Here is a 23,074-nt window from a genome sequence, read left to right as displayed (position 1 = left end):
TACTGGCAGGTTTCTCTGATTTCAAGGAACAAACATAAATTAGTCTTATTTGGTGTCGCACCATCTAAACAATCATAGGTACAACATGTTGGTCCTCTGCAGTTACTGCTGTTAGGTCCTGTTCAGATGTAAAGACCCTCTCCCCCCTACAGATTCTCATTCTCAGAGAAGACAAGATCTCTCTCCAAAGGTCCACTCTGAAATTCTGTGTAATTTGGCAGAAATTCTTGACATTTGTAGGAAAAATGGAAGCGGAGGATATAACCACGTAATATTTATATTTCTTCTCTTTGGTAGTCGTCGAGAATTACTGACTTTAATTCAGTGGCGCAGGTCTGGTGGGTGGATGGGTAGGCGGATGGGCTGTGCAGCTACTTGGTATTGGATTGGATACAATGTTCTGTTTGTATTTTCTTGTCACAATGTGAAATATCCCAATGTACAAATCAGCCATTTTATCTGTCTAAATTACAAATTTGGGTTTAGCAATGAGTTGAGGTACAATTTCATAATACAGCTTCATGGCTGAAGTGACAGTTTTGCATTTTAACACAGTGAAAATAAGTACATGTATATACGAATTGTGAGTTGTTCAATCATGCTTTATAATAACAACAATAATAATAATGGTAATGATAATAAACTTTATTTATAGAGCACTTTTCATACAAGAGAATGTAGCTGAAAGTGCTTTACAATAAAAAACGAAAGACAATAAAATAAAGGTGAATGATGATAAAAGATGATAAAATATGTAAATGAAAATAAAAACAGATCTTATCTTTCTGACACCAGGTCTGTTTTCAGCTCTAAAACAACTGGAAGGAGACTGTGGGAAATTTTTTTAATAAATAAATTAAAGTCCCTTTTCTCTTCCTCTGTATGATTAATCTTTTTTAAGCGATGGGTAAACACATAAAAATTGCAAATTAATAATCAAATACAATCTCTGGTAACACTGATGTCTCTGGTTAATCTTTGATCACTCCTAACCAACTGTGCGTTTCCAGCTCTGTCCATTAGATGACTCTGTTGAGCTGTGCAGAAATTCCTGGTACCATTACAGGCTGATACTCAGCACACGTCCATGTTAATGTTTTCAGACCTGTCTAAAGTGTCAGGACTGACAGTCCCATAGTGATTGACTGACTGGTTGTTGAGGTGAGCAGGTTTCAGGACGCTCTGACAGATCCTTGCCACTGTAGCATGGCAACATCATGATCAGGTGCATCTTGGGATTTCAAGTATGATGAACAGCAGATGAAGCCAATTATGCTGAGCTGATGCTGGATTTAACATAAATGTGTTTAATCATCAATGAACTCCCTAACCGATGGTAGTTTACTAAAAGTATGTATATGTGTGTCTGTGTTTGTTTGTTTGTGTGTGTGTTTGTTTGTTTGATTGTTTGTGTATCTAGTGTCCGACTAAATGAGAGAAAGCAGAGAGGAGTTGACGACAACAAAAAGCTTGCTTACCTGATTGACATAAAGACCATCGCTGTTGGTAAGTATGCAGGAGATCACACTCAGGAGTTATTAGTATCATTTCAACCTAACACAAGCAAAAAAAAAACACACAAGCAAAAGAATATTTTTTGGTATCCAGCACCTCTTAACAAGGTTTTGTAGCCACTGATGTGATTTTAAATTCTGACTCAGCACCTTGATTAAGGTTTCACACCCTCTACTTTTGAACAAAAACAGCACATTTTTAATAATTTGTGCTGATATTTAATATCTTATTAATTATTCTCTGGAAAACATTTAAAAACAAAGTGTTTGTTTTTAAATGTTCAATGTAAAGTCTTTTTAGTAGACGTTTGCTGTGATCCATACTAGCTACTGTAGCTACTGTTCAGTGTTAAAGACTAGTGACTAGCGGTTTTACTGCTTTATATCACACATGCATATTTACAGTAAAGGATAGTGATGTTGTTTTATATTTTTCTTATTGTAAAGAAAAGTGTCTTTATTGTCCCTTATAGGGACATTTTTTTGCAGTGAGGCACATACAAAGACAAACATACAAAGACACACATAGCACCCACACTTATGGACATCAATAGACATAATGGACAGAGTGATATGTAAGAGTTCATTCGTCAAGGTCAAATAGGCAGTGTGTGAAAATAAGCCATCTCCAGCCTGCCATTTAACAACTGAATAGCAGATGGAAAACGTATTTTTATCTCTTGGTCCTTATCACGGGCACCTATGGCCTGAGGGTAACAGTTCAGACTCTGTCCGAAGAGGGTGATCTTGGCACTCCAGAAGGGAAGTAGCCTTATGGATCACCTGTCTGTTATAGAGGTTGGTAAGCAGGGTTTGACTCCTCCCTGAAATCTTGCTAGCCACTTTGATGAGGCCACAGAGCCTGTTTTGGTGACCAGAGACAAATGATCATACCAAAGGCAATGAAAAGTCCAAAACCAGCAATGCATTAGTTCATCTCTCAATACTTTCTGAACAAACAGCTGGGTACTTTAGTATCTGACAGATGTTCCTCACACAGGAGTAAACAGTGCATTTGTTATCAGTGGTAGATTAATATATATTTGGAGCTGTGATAAGTGTTTAGAGCAGCAGGGTGGCATCTGTGGGAGTGAGTGAAAACTGTTTCCTTGTTCATGGTAATGAAGGAACATGTCACCCAGTTCAACAGTGAGGCTCATTGATGTGTTGTTCAGGCTTTGGATCCTTTTTCTGACACTAAGAAAAACTGTGTTTCTGTATTGCACTCATATTCTTTAATGCAGCTGTAGCTTGTGAATGTGCAGCAACAACATCTCTGTGAAGGGAATTTCAGAGCAAAAATTCTCAGTATTTGACTAAGAAATAGTGAGTCATCACTTTTCGATCGACAACCCTGATGACTCTTTCAGATTAAAATGCTCATTTTTGCAGAATTCAGCTGTGAAATGCATTTGGAGAACAGTTTCAACCTACAGCTTTTGTTAGTTGACATAGGACATCTAAACATTGTTGGATGATGATGATGATTATGTCATTATTATGTTTTTCTTTCCTCAAATCTTTTAGTATGTCTTGTTTTACACAGGAATTGATCCAGAGAGCAAGTTTTCACAAAGGTCAAGCCGTAATATTAAACTTGTACACTAATTGGAATTTATAATCATTTAAACTGTATCATTTCCATCCAAGTGGGCCACACTGAGTGGACCATATCCCATTTTAATTAAAAAGACACTATCATATCAGACTAATACCAACTTGATCCTAGTGCAGATGAGTTTTTAAAGTCGAGAAACTGTTCCCTCTGAGTATGAGAATCATGGATAATTACAAACGACGAGCTGATTTCTAAAATAGAATAAAAAGCCAATTTTAGTCAGATATATTGTCACACTGTCAGTCTGACAGCTGCTCAGTTAACCCATCGTTTCCTCTCCGACCCCAACAGTGGACCTGGCCGGAGGCTACAATCTGGGAACCATCAGCCACGACTCCAAGATTGACTGGCTGGAGCTCAATGAAACCGGACGCAAACTGCTGTTTAGGGACAAGAAACTGCGGGTGAGAATGAAACCTCAGCACCCTGAGGCGCTGAAAGAGTGGAAACAATGGCAGAGATCCCTGAAGGCAGAGCAATGATGATGATCAGGAAAGTAGGAAAATCTGTCCTCGGATGGGGGGATGTGTGAAGTTATAGTTATAGTTATAGTTATAGTCCATCACCAAAAACAGGCCCTGTGGATGTCTGTGTGGAACCATCTTGGTCATCAGGGTGGTGTGATGTTGGGTCACAATAAATAAGGAAGGCCTTTGGCAAATGGGAGCACCATAAATTAACCAGGAAAGGTTTAAATTTTATTTAAATTGTGTTTATATGTTGCAGAAGGCGTGAAAAATTGTGGCTTTTGATACTTTAAAAGGATCAGATGAAAATCTTAAAAACAAATATCATTTTTTTGTAGCATAAATGTTTTTTTCTTATTTCTTATCCTGTTAATTGTGTAATTTAACCCCTTCTAATTATGTCTCTAGTGTGTTTTCCGTATGGACAAAACAACTGATGAATAGTGGACGTGGCTTTTAGTGAAATAAATACATTTACAGGGCATTCAGAATTTCAAAAATCAAAACATCCAAATTCATATTATTTTTCTTCTTTTCTAAAAGTAGTCCATCTAACTCATTCACAACTCATACATAAGATTTCAATAGGTTTTTTTTCAGCTTGTTATTATGTGTGTGCTAAACACTTGGTTGAATAGCGAAACATGCAACAACAACAACAATTACCTGCATTTATTCATTGTTCTTAAAAATGATCAAATACAGAAATTAGAAATAACATTATATTTATAGTAGTGAACAAAGTATTTACCAGCTGCCTGGTCAAATGTGTCTTTTGCTATAAATTCCTTTTTATTTTATTTTTCCTACTTTTATTACAGAAACAAAAGACATTTAGAAAAGGTACAAATGTTGTGCCAGTTATATACGTATGTACGAGGAGCTGTGTGTGCGGGGTGAGAGTGGCAGGGAGCTGCTGTCAGTTGTTGCCTGCGGTGATGAAACAGTTTGATGTCTGAGCCTAGGGGCAGAGACATGGAGAGCTCTGGTAATTGGGAATCCCTCAGTGGTGTCAAACTTTTTGCTGCTCTTGTATGACACACAGTGACATTTTCAGATTTTTTTTATTTCAAAATTTGTATTTTGTTCAGGAACAAATGTAGTTTTTTTTTTTGTATAGTATGTACAAAATGAACTCTAGTTGGAGAGTTAGTGAAGTATATCTGTATGTGCACCACTGACTATAAAAAGAAGGAGAATGAGAAGGAATTTGAAACTTTGCTGGGAATTAGAACCAGGAATACAGATTGAGTGCTGTGATTCAAAACCTTTTTGTAGAAACCACCGTATATTCTTATCATGTCGCTGCTAACGAATAGCTTTCAAGTACATTGTGCCTTTACTTCAGGACTGTTGGTGCATGAAAATTGGATGTGCAACTGGATAAAAATATAATTCAATGTAAATCAATCAATCAATGACAATCTGAGAAAACTTTGACTATTTCATCTTGTTTCTAAAGTTGTATAGCAAAATGTTTCTTTAATTTAAACTTGAACTTATCAACAGGCTGCTCATCCTCACTGCAGTAAAACTTGGCCAGCTGAGCTCCAGGGTGAAACTATACTCAGAGCATTATTAAAAATGGTGGTAGTGGTGGGGGGTGAGGGATATTAAGGTAGCTGATTACAACAGCAGGTGGTCTCTCTCTCTCTCTCTCTCTCTCTCTCTCTCTCTCTCTCTCTCTCTCTCTCTCTCTCTCTCTCTCTCTCTCTCTCTCTCTCTCTCTCTCTCTCTCTCTCTCTCACACACACACACACACACACACATACACATACTAAGTGCTGCAGGAGCCACTGTCAAATCTACATAAGCTCAGTTCATCAGGAGTGTTCACTTGGCACTGGTGGAAATGAATCCGCTTTCTTCAAGACAAAGGAGTTTAACTGAGCTGATGAAGATTTTAATGTTACAGGACAGAGAACTGGGAAAAAAAAGGCAATCACCGTGTTTACCAAATCTGTCTCACTCATAGTCTCACAAACAGAATCTAAAGAATCGTTCCATCCCAGCATATCACAACACAAAGCTGGAGCAATCAGTTGATTAGCTTAGTTTAGCATAAACACTTACAGTATCTTCAAGTCTTAAAAAGCCTTAAAAATCACTGAATTCTGTTTCAAGTCTTAAATTTAACTTGCAAAAGTCTTAAATATTTTCTTCTGCCTGCTGTAGGCAGTAATATTAGTTAAAAAATGTTTCTGTTTGTGATAGTCAGGGAGACATTATACACTTTTTAATTGAAAGTGTGATGTTTTGATAGTGAATTGTGCTGCAGGAGGCTGATCAAATACCCCATCAGACCTGTAGCAAACACTGGCACTACTGGTAGCCACAGTAGTGAGGAAGCTAATTGTCTCATAATGGGTTAAAGGAGCTATTTATAAGTTTAGCTATTGCTACATAGTCAACTTCAGCATTAACAGCTGTTTACTTACCAGTGTAGAAGGAACAATGCGAGTTCAGCATCAAAATTCATTCCTTTACTCTCCAGCGGTGGAAAGCAACACCAATATTAACTCTTGTCTCTATCACGTCTTTTCTTCTACTGAAGTTAGCTTGCTACCCAGCTAGCCCCAGCCCGTCTCATTACTTTTTAGTGACTCACTGTAGCCTCCGATCTGCCTTGAGGACGTATTATAACTGCTTGTGTTGTAAAAACAATGGGTGAAGCTTTTGTCAAGTGACAATCACCACCACCCGCCCCTGGCAGAAAATCACATTTGGCAGCAGAGAAAACTTACAGAACGCTCCTTTAAGTGTCAATTTTAGCAAAACTTCAATTAATTTAATTAATCATTTTAATTATCTAATCCATGTATCCATGTTATGCCTTATCTGGAACCAGGTTGCATTGATGTAATTAATTATATATATATATGTTATATATATATTAGTAATTATTGTTATAAGCTGCTGAGGAGTAATTTAAAAAAGGACATGATAATAAATCATTTTAGGTCAAATAATTGTGTTTCCCAAGATGTTGAACTATCCATTTAACACTGTATGTACGTTGCCTTTGATAATGTCAGACCATCGGGGATGATGAAATTAAGAATCTCTGTATCTCCCATCTTCTCTTTCCTCCTCAGCTCCATCTGTACGACATAGAGACGGGAGTGAAGACCACAGTGCTGAGTTTCTGCTCCTATGTCCAGTGGGTGCCCGGCAGTGATGTGGTGGTCGCCCAAAACAGAGGAAACCTCTGCATTTGGTACAGTATCGACAGCCCAGAGAGCATCAACATGTTCCCGATCAAGGTGAGAGTTTGTCCTCAGTGTATGTCTGAGTGGAGAAAATGGAAATTTCTCTATAAGGTTATGTAAGTTTATGACTTCACAATTAAACGGGGCTGATATCTGCTTTTGTCATCCTTGTTATCTTTTCACTCCACACCCTCAGTTTAAATAGGGGTGCTGTTGGTGTTAATGTTAGGTGTTAATATTAATCTCTGCACTGACCCTAATGTTTAACAAAGTTTGCTGGTAATATTATATATTTTTTTAATAGTTTCCAGTTTTTATACCCACACCACGTTTTCCTTTTACTTTCCTCAAGCTTTGTGGCTCTGCGCTCAGTGTGAAGCCAACTGAGCAAGTGTTTTTTGTGCTGCTGTCCTGGGGCAGTTAGTCGCCCTGGGCAGGCACAAGTTTTGGAAACTTGCTTGTGTTCTCATCAATAATAAAAACCAGGCAGAGCAAGCTCTTGCATGGTCACAGTTGGATACATTTTTATGTTTGGGAAGTTCATCAATCATGCTTAGCAACAGTCCAGTACCAGTCCAGTTGCGGGACTATTTGTACTGTCGTAGCCAAATAAATGATAAAATGAACAAAGAAATCATAATCTATCGTCTTCAACACTTGGCCTGTGGCCTCGTACCTATGACCGAATCACAGCTGTGCTGTATATATTATAATATTAAACAATGATAATAATAATAATAATGATAAGCTTTATTTATATAGCACCTTTCAAAACAGTTACAAAGTGCTGTACAAGACAATATAAAATTGAGGACAAACAATAAAAAAGAAATGATTAAATAAATAGAATAGAAAAACAAGTTTAAAGGTTCTACAATGTTTGGGAGAAGATATAAGAGAAAAAGTGCAACAATGAAGTAAAGTAAAAATGAGATGGAACAAATATTTAAAATGATAGCATTAGCAGCTGCATCATCACTGTGTAAGTAGTATTTTGCTCATTAGTTATATCTTTAGCAGCGCATCATATTGTATTAGCTGATCAGATTTTTTGTATCTAAAATCTTTATCTGTAAGTAATATATATTATTATTTAATATTACCCACTCAAGTGTAGTGGAATATAAATATAAAATAGCATAAAATTGAATATTTAAGTACCTCAAATATGTACTAAAGTACAGCACTTGAGTAAAGACTTCACCGTGCCAAAATCCCTCTGTCTAGTTCAGGTAAATACTTCAGGTAATAACTTCACCTGTCTTTGTCAGGGAGACATTGTGAATCTAGAGAGAGTTGATGGAAAGACGGATGTGATCGTGACGGAGGGCGTCAACACGGTGACGTACATGCTGGATGAAGGCCTCATCGAGTTTGGTACTGCTATTGACGATGGAGACCATGACAGGTAACAGATGTGACCCAATCACTTTGATTATCATCTAATGTGATTAATGTGAAAACAGTTTGAATGACTGTCCGTCCTTCCATGCACTCGCTGCTTGAGTTGCAGCAGCAGCAGGGTGAGCAGAGCAGGCCAGATGTCCTTTTATCCGGCAGCTTCCTGCAACTCCTCTTCACGGTTTCCTAAGCACTCCCAGGCCAGCTGGGAGACATAATCCATCCCTTCAGCGTGTCTTGATTTTAACGCCTCCTTATCAGAAGCCTAAGCTGTCATAACTGACCTCTTTCATTTTGGAGGAGCAGCAGCTGAACTCTTCACTCGAACTGAGCTCGGTCAGAGAAAGTGAGGCCCGGTACCTTTTCACAGGATTTTGGTTGCTTGTATCTTTCTGATGTCTGTCTTTCTGATAAGAGAGCAGACATGCAGTAGGTAGGACAGGGCATCTAAATCCATTTTTTAGTTTCCTTAAAAAGGCATTAAAGGGTATTAAAAAAATAGCCATAAATTTAATTTACAAAAGTATTGAATATTTTCTCTTGCCCTCTGATGTCATGAGATGTTACATGTCTATAAACTAACTATAAAGTTGGATTGTTTTCACAGTGCATTGTGTACACAGGAGACAGTTCAATCCCCGTCACAATCAGTTTTGTGATGTCGGGAAGTAGCGTGGGATTATGGAAGTAGTTTGGATTCCTTCAGTGTCAGTCGTCCGGGAGGTTTTTACTGGGAGCTGAATTATCCACAGAGGTCTGCTCTCCAAAACAAACAGACCAGGTGATTATAACAGGTGAAAACACTGAATAAAGCAGTTTCACGTTAATAGTCGGTGATTCTCTGACGTTGTTCAGAGGACACAGGTTGTCTCGGAGGAGCTGTGAACAGAGCCGTCTAACATTTACTCAGCTGTTTTCTCTGATAACTTAAGATCCAGATGTCATCTGACAGATTATGACCAGATGACAGATTGAAATCTGTCATCTGGTTAAAATATATAGTTGAAAAACGACCAAGGTGTGGAAAATGTATTTTAAAAATGTGGCTTAAAACTGGATGAAAGTCAATTTTGACGCTTCTGGCAGGCAACAGTATAGACATAAGGGATATGATGTCATTGACAGGCGACCAAATGAAACGGACTGTTACATGATTAAAATCATGTATGTCTCTATTGCAGGAAAGATTTGGGGATAATGCCAGTACACAAGATGTTTTTAGACATTTTAATGTGGAAAAGTGACATATTATAACTTTAAATTGAATTTAAGGTGGATTGTTTTAATACTGCATCGTGCACACAGGAAACAGTTCAGTCCTCCAAACATTACTGCTGCAGCAGCCAGGTAGGTCATCAACTCATCACCAGCATGTGTTGATTTTAGCATAAATGTAAATAAAGTTGAATAATGATAATTTCATTTGATTCATCTATCCATCCAGCCACTTATTTATAGGTCCAGGTTGCACTGATTTGATTAATTTTCTCATTAGGAACTCTTGTTATATGCTGCAGGGAAGTACTGAAAAAATGTGATATAATAATTCTAGGCCATATGGTCCCTGCTGGTTTTCCAACATGCAGTCATACTTTGGGTGGTATGATGGTGACACAGGTATTAAATTGCATTCTCTGTGGTATTAAAAGGGTCTTAGAAAGTCTTAGATTTAACTCGCTGCAGAAACCCTGTGAGAGAACAAAGACAGACTGAACTGTCTCTTCACCACCATGATAATAAGATACGAAGACACCCAAACCTTTCCACTTGAGGTACCTGCCTCCCCTTCACCTCACAGTTTATAGGAAAGTCACTTGGTGAAATTTCTGGGCGGCTTTTCCAAGAAACTTTTAACACAAATTCACTGCTTTGACCACAATTATCACATTACTTTGTCCTCACGCTGTGGCTCCACCTCTCTGTTGGTATCCAATTATTTCACAGGGATTTGTTCGCTTGCTTTCATCATTTCATTTTATCCAGTGATCATCTTAGCAAGGATATCTAAACCACCTTAGCTGTGTTAGTTATCTCTCTACTGTCATTGCAAATCTGCATGTCTAAGGCTCTGTGATTGACAGCTATGTCCTTATAAATCTATCCAATCTGTGGGTTCAACACCAAAAGCTTCTGTAATCTCCTTTACTTGTGTTGTGTCTCCTGATCACATTGGAAAAAGAGCCCTGGTCCCTCTTGAGGAAGTTGGAAATTTACTCTCTGACCCTCCTCAAAAGTAGATTAGTGTGTCAGGTTGAGGACTCCTCCTACAATCCTTCTGTGGTCATCTGTCTGAACCTCTGCACCCTCCCTCCTGACTTGCTGGATATCTGTTCAGATGTGTAGAAGAAGATGACAGTGCCTCAACAACACTCCACTCTGATCTCCATAACACCACGTAAACCCTGCTACTGACTGAATATCTTATAGCTTGTGTTTTGCCCAAAGGAACTGAGGCAGAGCAGATGTGAGCCGACACTGCAGCTTGGACCCGGGTCTGTTTAATCAATGCACAACTCACTGCTGCTGCTGTAGACGTCTGTTCTGTTCCATCATGCGTCATGGCCTGTCTTGCCATCTGACTCAGCTGCACCGCTTGTTTGTTTATAATTGTGTGTGTGTGTGTGTGTGTGTGTGTGTGTGTGTGTGTGCGTTTGCGTGTGTGTGTGTGTGTGTGTGTGTGTATTTACAGAGCCACGGCATTCCTTGAGACTCTGGAGATGTTACCAGAGACTGAAGCCATGTGGAAGACGCTCAGCAAGCTGGCTCTGGAGGCACGCCAGCTGCACATCGCAGAAAGGTCAACAAGACACAAACACACACACACACACACACATACACACACACAAAGGTCTTTCAAACTGCTGTTTGTGCCTCTGAACTAATTACATTCTGTATCAGTCGTCACTGTAACAGAGACTTATCTCCGAGACTGGAGAGAATGGAGACAACAAGGGCACCTTTGTCACCTGGAATGAAACACACACACACACACACATACACACATAGCAGATGGCTGCGTCCCTGCCTGACCTCCTCCTCTAACTTCATTAATCATCAAAGACAGTTTTTAAAAAATTTCTATCATAAGCATTTTCTCTCTCTCTCTCTATCTCTCTCTCCCTCTCTCCATCTTTATTTCCCTCTGTTTTGAGAAACTTTTCAAATTTGAATTCTGTGTCATTAATAATGCATATCCTGTTCGTTAGGCATCAGCTTGATTTGCATAAATCATGAAATCGGGGAGAGAAATGGTTTTGTCTGGAGTGGGTAATGTTAATGAGGGAGGGAAGTGATGTTAATGAGGGCAGGAAGCAAGAAAGAGTTAGACAGAGGGAGTTTTTTAACTTTTCTTTTTTCTTTCATGACTCGTTCATTAATCTGATGCAACTGTTCAGAGAGAGTTGGCAATAAAGTGGCCAAATGCTAAGATGTGCCTTTTCATTTCAGCCCCTCAGACTGCAGCAAATCCAAAAGCTAATTAGACAAAAGCTCTCATTTATCTCAGTTCATTAAGCGAACAGTTTTTCGGAGCTTTGACCAGCCAGTTTTACCTTCAAGCTTCACTGTGATGAACACTTCCTTCATGGTTTTCTTCCTCTGTAATGTTGTAGGTGTTTTGCAGCGTTGGGTGACGTCTCCACTGTTCGTTTCCTGCACCAAACGAACCAGATTGCCGACAAAGTGTCCAATGAGATGGTGCGTTTCACATCTCTACACTCACCAAATACGCTGCTGCACAAAAGACAGAAGAGCTTAGAGGTTGATACTGATTAATAATCTACACTGAACACTGATATTCAATTGCTTTAAATGTGACCATTTTCACACAGCAAATCCTGAATAATTCAGTATTTGTGTGAAAGATTTATGCTCTTCACTGCATCTCCACTAAAATCAATATTAATGAAATTCGTTTTGATGAATATCAGTGATTGCTTCACAATTTAATAATAATAATAATGATAATGATAATTTTATTTATAGAGCGCTTTTCAAGCAAAAGCACAAAGTGCTTTCCAAAGGTGAAGAAAATTCAAAAACAGTCAACATTAAAAACAATTTCAAAAGATAGATAATGAAAAACAAGTGCATATGCATACAAACATACATACATACACGTACACGTACACAAGCACATACACATACACTCTCACGCTGACACTCGATGAAAGAAATTAAAAGATAAAAACTCTCAAAGAAAGAAAATGTATAGTGTGTAGTGATCAGTTGTTTGTAAAAGCTGTTCTATAATAGCAACAGTCAGCTGACCTGATGCTCAGTGGAAGGCTGTTCCAGAGCTGAGGCGCCAGGACTGCAGAGTCTCGATCACCCTTTGTTTTTAAACTGGACTCTGGAGTAGTGAGAAGGCCCAGACTAGCAGACCTGAGGGGCCTGTTCGGACAGTATGGTGTAAGGAGCTCAGTTATATACTCCGGTGCCAGATTATTCAGAGCCTTGTATGTAATTAAAAGCACTTTAAAAGGATTCTAAAAGAGATGGGAAGCCAGTGCAGTGTAGCCAAGACTGGTGTGATGTGTGAGGACCGCTTAGTTTTGGTTAATACTCCAGCTGCCGAGTTTTGAACAATTTGGAGCTGTCCAAGAGATCCATTGTTCAGGCACGTAAAAAACATTACATTACAGATATAAGAGCGTGTATAAATTTCTCCGTGTTGCTAAAAGACAGAACTGATCTAATTTTGGAAATATTCCTCAGTTCATAAAAACATGACTGTACTACTGTCTTTACATGTTGTTCTAAGCTGAGTTCACAGTCCAGGATAACGCCCATATTTTTGTAGCTGACTTTATATTGGGAGTGAGGGGGGCAAAGAGTGGCTGTATTTGTTTTGAGACATGTTTGGGTCCAATAATGAGAAGTTCTCTCTTGTTGGAGTTGGATTTTAAGTTTTGGTACTTACAGTTTTTTTATGTCACCTAGACAGCTATGTCTAAAGTTAATTTACTGGTGTCAGAGGATTTGAAAGACAGATACAGCTGTGTATCATATGCTTAGCTATGGAAGGAGATGCTGTGATGGCGGTCCAGGGGTAACATGTACAGGGTGAACAGAAAAGGTCCCAACATTGATCCTTGTGGTTTTCCATGTAAAGACTGAGCAGTTTGTGAGGTAAGTTCACTGACAGAAACAAAAAATTCTGTTTGCTAAATTACAGTTACAGTTATACCCCCCACTGTTTTAGTCTGACTATGAGGACTGAATGGTCGACAGTATTGAAAGCTGCACTAAGGTCAAGAAGTATTAATATAGAACATGCACCAGAGTCTGCAGCCATAAGTAGATTGTTTGTGACTCCAAGGAGGGCAGTGTCGGTGCTGTGTAGCTTGCGGAAACCAGATTGGAACTTCTTGAAAATATTGTTGTTATTTAGAACAGGTAATACTTGGTCCAGTACTGTCTTTTCTAGGATTTTGTATATAAAAGTCAGTTTGGAAATTTTTTAGGTCTGTGGGATCTAAGCCAGTTCCTTTCATCAGCGGTTGAACACAGTTTTAAAAAGATCTGGTACAATTCCAGAGGTCAGGGAGCTGTTGATAATGGTCAGCAGTGCAGGGCCGATTGACTCTATGGTTTCTTTAAGCAGTTTTGTCGGGATAATATCAAGGGGGCTAGATGAGGGTTTCATAAGTGACACAGTTTTTCCAGATCCTGCATTGATATCGGTAGCTCTTCAAATGTCACAAAACCTTTATATTTTTCTGATAAACTACATTTTGTTGCTGCACAGTTTAAAATGAGTTTTAGTTTGTGTTTTAATCTGCGTGTTTCCACTGACCAGGGAGGAGATGGGACTGCGTTCTACCAAGTCCAGGCCCATGTGGCCATGCTGGATAAGAACTTCAAAATGGCTGAGATGCACTTCATGGAGCAGGTCAGTGCCATGCTCGCATACAACCAAACCTCATGTTCGCACCTGCTTCCAAAAGTTGGGTGAAAATTATGCAATGAGGCATTTAAAATAAGACTTGTTCATACTTTGTTTAAAATATAGAATTCACTATCAATGGATTTCAGATTTTAGAACAAACCAAAGATCCAAACACTCAGCAGGTCATGTTCTTGAACTATTGTGATTTCAAAAGTAAATTTTTATTTGAAATTAAAATCCAGTTTGTTCATCTGTTTGTCTGAATTGGTAAACAACTACATCCTGAAATGTTCACTGTACATTGACTAGTTAATGTTAGCATGCTTGTGATTGGTCCAACAGTTTAGAGAACTGGTAGTACTCTAAACATAATGGTTTTACTACTTACAGAGGCCAAACTTGTGATTTTAATTATTATACATTTTTGCAGGATTCAATATTTTTCTGTTTTACTGCAGAATGCCATTGATGAAGCCATAGAGATGTACCAGGAGCTCCACATGTGGGATGACTGCATTGCTGTGGCTGAGGCCAAGGTAGCCTGCGTTCTCTGTTCAACTTGCAGTTAGACGAGTTAGACATCCAGCTTACAACAGACCTGATTCCTTATCAAACCCAGAGGACTTGACTCAAAATGAACTCATCAGGTCCTCACCTTTAGTCCACCTTTGTTTGGTCAGAGTTACATTTTTTGAGGATTTTGGATCTGCATCTCTAGTCTTTGCTGTCTTCAGACAATAAAAACTTGTTAATGCTCCATTGTAACCTCACATGAGAGCTGATGCAGCTCAGGATCAGTGTAGTATTGGGAGCTTTTCTTTGTTAAATCAACATTAAGTGGCAAAATTTGCACCAGCTGCAGTTGATTTGTTTCGTTGTAGAAGTAGCAATTATTTTCATTATGAATTAATCTGTTCATTAATCTTTTTTTTTTATTTAAAAAAATTATCAGTCAGCTACCCCTCACAGTTTCCCACAGCTCAAAGTGACATCCTCATCTTGATTATTTTGACTCAAAGATTTTCAGTTTAGCAGCAATTGCTCACATTTGAGATGAAGCATTTTTGACTGTAACAATTGATCATCAAAAGCGTTGCTGATTAATTCTGTTAATTATTCGTCAAGTGATTTTCAAGCACTAAATGTGAATCTATGTCTTAAGATTAATCAACCCCACATTCTGACTGCAGGGCCACCCGGAGCTGGACAGCCTGCGTGTGAGCTACTACCAGTGGTTGACGGAGACGGGTCAGGACGAGAAGGCCGGTGAGGTGAAGGAGAGCGATGGAGACTTCCAGGGAGCCATCAATCTGTACCTGAAGGCCGGACTCCCTGCGAAAGCTGCACGTCTGGCCATCAGCCGGCCGGAGATCACAAACAACAGCGACACCGTCAGTCGCATTGCCGCCAGTCTGATCAAGGGAGAGTTTTACGAGAGGGTGAGTGGATTCTCTTTATCTTTTAATAAAGAGATTTATATAATTTATACCAGTGAAATGTTCTTTCTGCTCCTCTGTTCTGACTTTTCTGTGCTGCTGTCTTCCCACCTCATCTCATGTTCCTCTCCTCTCCTAACAGATGCCAGGAGAGGAGAGGTATCAGTAGAGGAACAACAGTTTTAGTTTTTTCTGTCTCCCTCCATCTGTCTGTTTCTTTGTGTCTTTTTCTGTAGCTTTTTGTCAATTCTTTTTTTTTTTTTTTTTTATAGCCATCTGTGTTTATGTAACAGGTGAGAACGAGGCTCGGAAAGAGAGAACAAAACCTCAGAGTGAAACTTGTTTTTGTACCCTGATGGTGTAGGGTTTCGTCAGTTGAGGTGTTTGAAGGTTGATGTGGATGCTGGTAATGTGTGAGTTTAACTTGCAGTAGCCAAAATGTCCTGCAGACTTTCAGTCTATTTTCTGTATCTTGCATGGATACTGTATTGTCCCTCTGTATATTGCTGTTGGCAAGTTTGAAAAGCTACTGAAAGAAATGGAAGATGAGCATTAGTGCCGCTGGGTGATGAGATCTAGCTCACAGTCATAGTCTGTTCCAGTTCATCCCAAAGGTGTTGGATGGGGTTGAGGTCAGGGCTGTGTGCAGGCCAGTCAAGGTCTTCCACCATTTCTTTGTGAACACTGTCATGTCTTAACAGGAAAGGGTTGGATTTACATTATTGTCTGAAATATCAAGATTTCTCTTAATTGGTGCTAAGCCATGAAAAACAGCTCCAGACCAGATGTATGTGTGTCCACATTCAGTAATATGTGTACATGGTATGGACACCTGGGGTCTAGGAATAAAAACAGACTGACAGGATTACAAACACAGCCAGTAATGTTATTGGGAAAGAGCAGAAACAACTGGAGTGTATATATAGAATGCAGGTGGAACAGAAAGCTCCACAAACTGATGCTGATCCTGTTCATCCCCTTTTTAAGGAATTCACAAAACTGCCCTCGGGAAGATGCTGTCGAGCCGCAACAGCAACCAAGAACATTAACAGAAAGTCCTCAATACCAAATGTGATAACTTTGTTAAACTCGTGATCATCATTCGCACTGGAATCATGTCCATTTTTTTTTGTCTGTACTGTGCATGTTGTGTTAATTAATTATGTGTTTATTGTTTGTGAGTTACAGTGATGTGTTTTAACCAGTCAGTGAAGCCAAAGGCAAATGTCTACATCCATGGACAATAAAGATATTATTATTATTGTTGATTATTATTATTATTATTATTATTATTATTGTACATTCCCAGCAATGGTTCCTATGCTCAAAAAGTGTGTGTAAGAAATTCAGCCCTGTTGTTTGAATGAGTCATAATAAACGGATTTGTCTCTGTCTCTTCTGACCAGGCAGGAGATCTGTATGAGACGATCAGAAACAACCAGAGAGCTCTGGAGTGCTACTGCAAAGGAGGTGCCTTCAGGAAAGGTACATCCGCAGTTCTGTAGCATGTGTTGACCAGTTTTTATTGGACTTGATTACCAAAAAAATGTTTTTAGGTTGTTTTTTTTTCAAGATACATACTCATGAAAATATCAAGCGTTTTAGTTCGTCTGTCAATACTCTCCAACTTGGGCTGAGGTCATTTGTTGCAGATGTAAATCCTTAAAAAAACAAAGTCAGAAATATATAGTTACATTTTTTTAAAGGCTCAATAATTTCAGCTGTGCCACTGCATTTAGCAAACACTACTGAAACTGGAGTAAATGGTCTCTATTGGGGACTATCTTCAGCTGCAGCAGGACAGGGTATATGGGATTGACTCAAAATAAACTACATGCGCTCACTGATTTGCTTTATTAGTTTTTGGACAGTGGCGCTTCATGACACAGAGGAATAAGATTTATTTTAGATTTATTTGTTGACAGTAAGAAAAAAAAGATTATAACCAGCTTTATCCTTTAAAGGATCTGATATACATCTAATCTCAAACATCTGTCATCTCTGTGAAAAGATGTCGGACAACAGCTGGATGTTTTGGGTGTAGGTAATACACAGAAGTCATGTTTGGATATTAAGTTTCTTCTTCCTGCTTCCTGTAGCGGTGGAGCTGGCTCGTCTCACCTTCCCTGCCGAGGTGGTGAAACTGGAGGAGGCCTGGGGGGACTACCTGGTCCAGCAGAAACAGATGGACGCCGCCATCAACCACTTCATTGAAGCAGGGTATGTAGTGTAGAAGAGAGATGGAGAGAGAGGACTCATGAGACAGAGATATGGACAGATGGAGAGGAGGAAAAATAACACAAAAAAACAATCCAACAGAGATAGCCAACAATTCTTTAAATCATCACCAGGACCATGAGAGAGATGAGAAGGGACATCTTTAAATATGGCGATAGTAATGCCCAAAAAATACCAAATAAAGACGGGTAATGAGCAGCCAGATTTTTATTTTTCCAAGTTAAAAAAATCCTCTGAAACTGAAAAAGTTTAACTTTAACCTCAACCAAAGTTGCTGTTTGCCCATTGTGTCCAATATTCTTTAACTGGTGGAGGAACACAACATATAATCTACATTTCAGAGATATGTCATGGAATTTGATGCCTACACACGCACCACTCGCACACATGCAAAGTAAAATGTATTTGTTGTTTTTCCTCTTAGCTGCTCGCTGAAAGCCATCGAGGCGGCCATCGCAGCTCGTCAGTGGAAGAAAGCCGTACACATCCTGGAGTTACAGGAGGATCCATCAGCAGGGAAATACTACGTGAAGATAGCTCAGTACTACGCCTCCATGCAGGACTATGAGGTGAGAGAGGGGGATGGAGGGATGGAGGGAGCCAGTGGTGGAAGTAGAATTCAGATCTTCTAAACTTTATTGAAGTAAAAGTACAAAAGTACTGCCTTCAAAATATACTGAAAGTACCAAAAGTAACAGTGCTAATTATGCAGAATGGTACATTACAGAGTAATATACATATCATATTATTGGATTATAATTATCATATTGGATTATAATTATTGATACTTTAAAGAGCTCATTACTTTAAAGTTGCAGCTGGTAAAGTTGGGGCTTATTTTAAAGATTTTATTTACTGTTGAGTAGCTTGTGAATTTCCCCCTGGAGATCAATAAAATCTTATCTTTACCTATAATAATACCTCATTATTTTTGTTGATTATATTTTTGTTTTATTAATCTGAATCTGCAAAGTATTTAGTAACATAAGGCATCAAGTGGTTTTAGTGGAGTCTAAAGTATAGCAGGTCAAGTATAAAGTCACAGAAAATGTAAATACTTAAGTAAACTGTTCTTAAGTATAATACTTAAGTAAATGTTCTTAGTTACTTAGCTAAATGTGACTCCAGTTTATAAAAGCATATTCGTATTTCCAGGTAAGTGTGCTTTTCTGCTCATCAAGAGGACAGGTGTCCTCTGGTCTTATACCTGTGGTACTTTAACAGATCAGCTGATCAAAGTGTTGGTCACAGCTGCACTAGAAGTTACACTTGATTTGTATGTGCTGCTGTTTAATAGTGTGTGGAGTTGCTTGGCTAGCTTGTGGAGGATTTGCAAGAAAGACTTGTTGAGTGTATATAAACAGAAACATCATTTGGTTCATTTGCACAAATCTACTTTGTTTTTACGATCTATGAAGTGACTACATGTAATGTGAAAGGCATTGCTCATGAAGATGAGCCCACAGAAAATTATTAGCATTAGCATTAACATTTTAACATCTTTTAGCATCTCTTTTCAGCAGTTGTTTTGGTTCACTATCTCCACTCATCAGCTATACATCCAGCAGCAGCAGGTAGTGGTTCCCAGAGAAAAAGCTCTGATAAACTGACTGTATGCACCTCATCACTACCAAACAGCTGACAGACACAGGTAGAGAGCAGCTGGTGAATATTGTAGAACATTCAGCTAGAGTGCAAGCAGAGTCTTTCTTCAAGTGTAGGAGGAGCCCAAAAATAGAGCCAAAAGAAAAGTGAAACCTGGATTTCTGTTTGTCAGGTGTCCAGAAACAAGACTCCAAATGAATGATCATGTTGCTCTTTGTCTGCTGGATGTAGATAAGCAACCGCTTGCTAACATGTTCACATATTAGTGGTACCCGAAATTGGACTTCTCTTCATTGGCTCTCAGATATTCACTTTGACTGCTGACTAAATGCTGCTACATTTGGTTTTTTGTTCAGGTTAGCACGTTAGCAGGTTGGTTTTGCTCCCTCAATACTGAAGACAGCCAGAGGGATAAAGTAGGCAGTGACATTTTGCCACTGGCAATCAATTTCTGCACATTTCTCAGGGATATATACAGTCACCCATGACACACAAACACACACACACACACACACACACACACACAAAACTCCCAGAAGTCAGAACTCAGGATCAACTTTAGTGCAGTCTCTGAGGAGCAGCGTGGGTTGTGTGCTCAAGGGTGTTTTGGCAATAACGACAGGTTGGCTGGTTGTAACAATAGTTTTAATAGTTGCCTAAATACCAAAAATACAGGGCTGTTGAAATGAGGAAGAGAAGGAGAGGAATCTGGTATAGATACAAAGAGCGGAGAGATGATAGCGGTGAGGCGCTCTGCTTATTCTGATGAGCTCAGCTGAGCCAAACAGCCTCCACAGACCGCCAGCCTCTGAAAATAGCAGGCTATTTCAGTCTGTTTGCTCTATGGGCACATTCACAGAAAGTAATTAAGATAACAAGCTCTTTGCTCTCCAACTCGCGGAAGATGCAGGAAAGTGAAATTCAGTGCAAACTTAAACAATGGAGGAAGCTCTGCATACCTGTGTTTTCAATAGAAAAACAATGACTAAACGTTTTTTAATCAGAACAGGCGAAAGCATTTGTTTCACTGACGTCAGTGTTATTACAGGTTGAACTGAATATACCTTTTACTTTTGTGGAGCAAAAATCTGTTTCATTTTCCTTCTCTGAACAGTTACACACTGTGGCAACAAATCACACAACTCTTTATGTTGGTATTAGCACATGTAGCTGTTCTTGAACTTGTTTTGTATATGTTTACTCTGAAGAAATGTGTTTTCAACATAATAATGTACTCTGGACATAAGATTGCAGTATATTATTAAATATAAACTATTGTGGAATATGAGTTTGTGATTTTAACATCTTATTTGATATTTTGAAGTGTATGTTGGGTGTTTTTTTGTGTGTCTGTGGCCTGTAGGTGGCAGAACAACTATTTGTGAAAGGAGGTCACATTAAAGATGCCATAGACATGTACACCACAGCGGGACGCTGGGAGGAGGCTCATAAGGTCAGTATCACAAACTACAAACACAAGTGTAAAAATTCACATTGAATTGTAATTTATTTCAAGGCCCAAAATCTCTCTTGAAAACACAAATGTATGTATCATCTCATCTTACATTATTTAGATTATGTTTAACAAAAGGGAGATTTCATCCCCAGATATCAGTCTAATTGTAATACAGAGAAATGAATAAGGTTGTTGTTGTTGTTTTGATGTGTTTTGTCTACAGCTGGCAGTGGAGTGTATGACAGAGGAGGAGGTTATGGCTCTGTATATCAGCAGAGCTCAGGAGCTGGAGGGAGACGGGAAGTTGAAAGAGGCTGAGAGGTAAATGCAGATCACTATATTTATAGCCATTTGTTTCTTCAGTGGCTGCTGGCAGCATGAAGGTGGAGTGAGGCAAACGAACATGACTTGTTTGAAGTCATTTCTGACCTCAGTTACAGCAAGAGGAAGAATAAAAAGAGTATCTGACTGTTAAAAGGTCATAATTACAGCCTACATTTTCACTTGGCTGTCGATTTTCCGTCGTTTCTAGGCTGATTTACCAATGCAATGTGTAGTTTGTGCTTCTTTAGTCCTCTCTTCTGTCTTTGACGCTCAAACATCTTAAAGGTCCATGTTTAACACTTTTCCAGTCTTTTTTTTGAAGTATTGATCCATAAGAAGATATATTTGTGGTTTTAAGGGTTAGGGTTAGTTTTACTTCTTCTCTCTCAGACTTCTCTCTGGAGCTCTAGTAACAGCAGGTAATGAGCCAATCAGAAGAGAGCAGGCTCTGAGCCTCTCCTCTGATCTACCTTTAGACTGTATGGGACCTACAGTTCTTCACTCTTACCTCTGTGTGTGTGTGTGTGTGTGTGTGTGTGCGCGTGTGCGTGTGCGTGTGTGTGCGTGTGTGTGCGTGTGTGTGCGTGTGTGTGCGTGTGTGTGCGTGTGTGTGCGTGCGTGCATACAGGCTGTTTGCCACAGTGAAGCAGCCTGACCTCGCCATCACCATGTACAAGAAAAACCGGATGTTTGATGATGTTATCCGCCTGGTGGCCAAACATCACCCCGACCTGCTGACTGAGACCCACCTCCACCTGGCCAAGGTACAGCTCACTGTGATCAACTCCACAGATAATAATGGAGTTTCAACACCAACACGGAGAGCATTCATTGATTCAGTCAGACATTGTGTTCATGTCGGCCCATTTCTTGTTGGGTGGTGGGGTTATTTTTATTTATTATCATCATTATTATTAATTTTATTATTTTGTTTATTTTCTCTAACCCATCAGTTACCAAGGATGAATCAGTCCCGCCCTAATCATTGTCAATTGAAAGCTGCATTGTGGTTAACAGAAACAGTTTATTTTAATAGGTTCATAATTTTTCTATTCTGTCTTGAAACAATAGTCTGGTGCCCATATGTTCATAGAAGAAACGTTGTGAGTTCAGCATCAAACTTCATTCCTTTTCTCACCAAGATCTGTCTCCAGAGGTGGAAAGCAACCCTCTTTTTTGCTTCTATTTCTGTCACTTCTTTTCTTCTACTGAAGTTAGCATGCTAATCAGCTAGCTCCAGCCTGGCCAGACTGTCCTGACAGACTGATACCAAGTCATTATAGTGTCCAGTCTGGCCTGAAGAAGTAGCGCTACTCAGATAATGTATTTTAACACAATGGCTGAAGCTCTTGGCGAGAGACCATCACCAGCAGCTACTCCCGTGTTCAGTGGCAGAGAAAACGTTCATATAGCCCTTTTAAGAGATCCATATATCCCTTTGAAGAGATCTCTTCTCAACATGCTTTCAGTGTAAGTGATGGGAGATAAACTTTTGAGTTGGAAAAATCAAACACAAAAGTTGTGTTTTTAGTGTGCAATTTTCTCTTTGTGTTTTCCCTGACAGTGTTTTCGTGACAGTGATTTAGAGAACAAGGCTTGAAGGTCTAGAACAAGGCTTAAGAATTAATAGGAAAACCAAAAATGCAAAAGCAGTGTTCATAAATGGAAGTTTCATTGTGGTGGTCATTTGAATGTTTAACTTACATGTACTTAGTTTGCCTGTTTAATTACTTGTAGATGAAACAAAGAACAGATCCCAGCATCTTCACATTCTTGTAGCTCATCTGAGATCAGTTAGAAAGCAGCGGAGGGGCTGTTGTCACGGCGTCATCATCTTCATCAGCAACATTCAGGCAGCAGTGAATGAGGTCTCTCATCTGAAAAGCTGTCATGAGCTCAGATAGTGCTCCAGTTCT

General features: G+C 39.1%; 1 protein-coding gene across 1 annotated transcript in view; it reads left to right on the top strand.

Annotated features, from left to right (window-relative positions):
* ift172 (intraflagellar transport 172) overlaps window positions 1-23,074 on the top strand; it is a 45,578-nt gene that overhangs the window by 5,598 nt on the left and 16,906 nt on the right. The window contains exons 14-28 of the mRNA XM_022768389.1: window positions 1,421-1,506; window positions 3,424-3,536; window positions 6,695-6,862; window positions 8,080-8,216; window positions 10,899-11,006; window positions 11,821-11,905; window positions 14,010-14,102; window positions 14,558-14,635; window positions 15,290-15,538; window positions 16,942-17,020; window positions 17,635-17,755; window positions 18,198-18,342; window positions 20,742-20,831; window positions 21,058-21,155; window positions 21,787-21,922. Coding sequence (XP_022624110.1) covers window positions 1,421-1,506; window positions 3,424-3,536; window positions 6,695-6,862; window positions 8,080-8,216; window positions 10,899-11,006; window positions 11,821-11,905; window positions 14,010-14,102; window positions 14,558-14,635; window positions 15,290-15,538; window positions 16,942-17,020; window positions 17,635-17,755; window positions 18,198-18,342; window positions 20,742-20,831; window positions 21,058-21,155; window positions 21,787-21,922 — 1,786 coding nt within the window. The remainder of the gene's footprint in view (window positions 1-1,420; window positions 1,507-3,423; window positions 3,537-6,694; window positions 6,863-8,079; window positions 8,217-10,898; window positions 11,007-11,820; window positions 11,906-14,009; window positions 14,103-14,557; window positions 14,636-15,289; window positions 15,539-16,941; window positions 17,021-17,634; window positions 17,756-18,197; window positions 18,343-20,741; window positions 20,832-21,057; window positions 21,156-21,786; window positions 21,923-23,074) is intronic.

This window comes from Seriola dumerili, unplaced genomic scaffold, assembly GCF_002260705.1.
Source record: "Seriola dumerili isolate Sdu_G_001 unplaced genomic scaffold, Sdu_1.0 BDQW01000025.1, whole genome shotgun sequence".
Lineage (NCBI taxonomy): Eukaryota > Metazoa > Chordata > Actinopteri > Carangiformes > Carangidae > Seriola > Seriola dumerili.
This window is presented reverse-complemented; position numbering and strand designations above follow the sequence as displayed.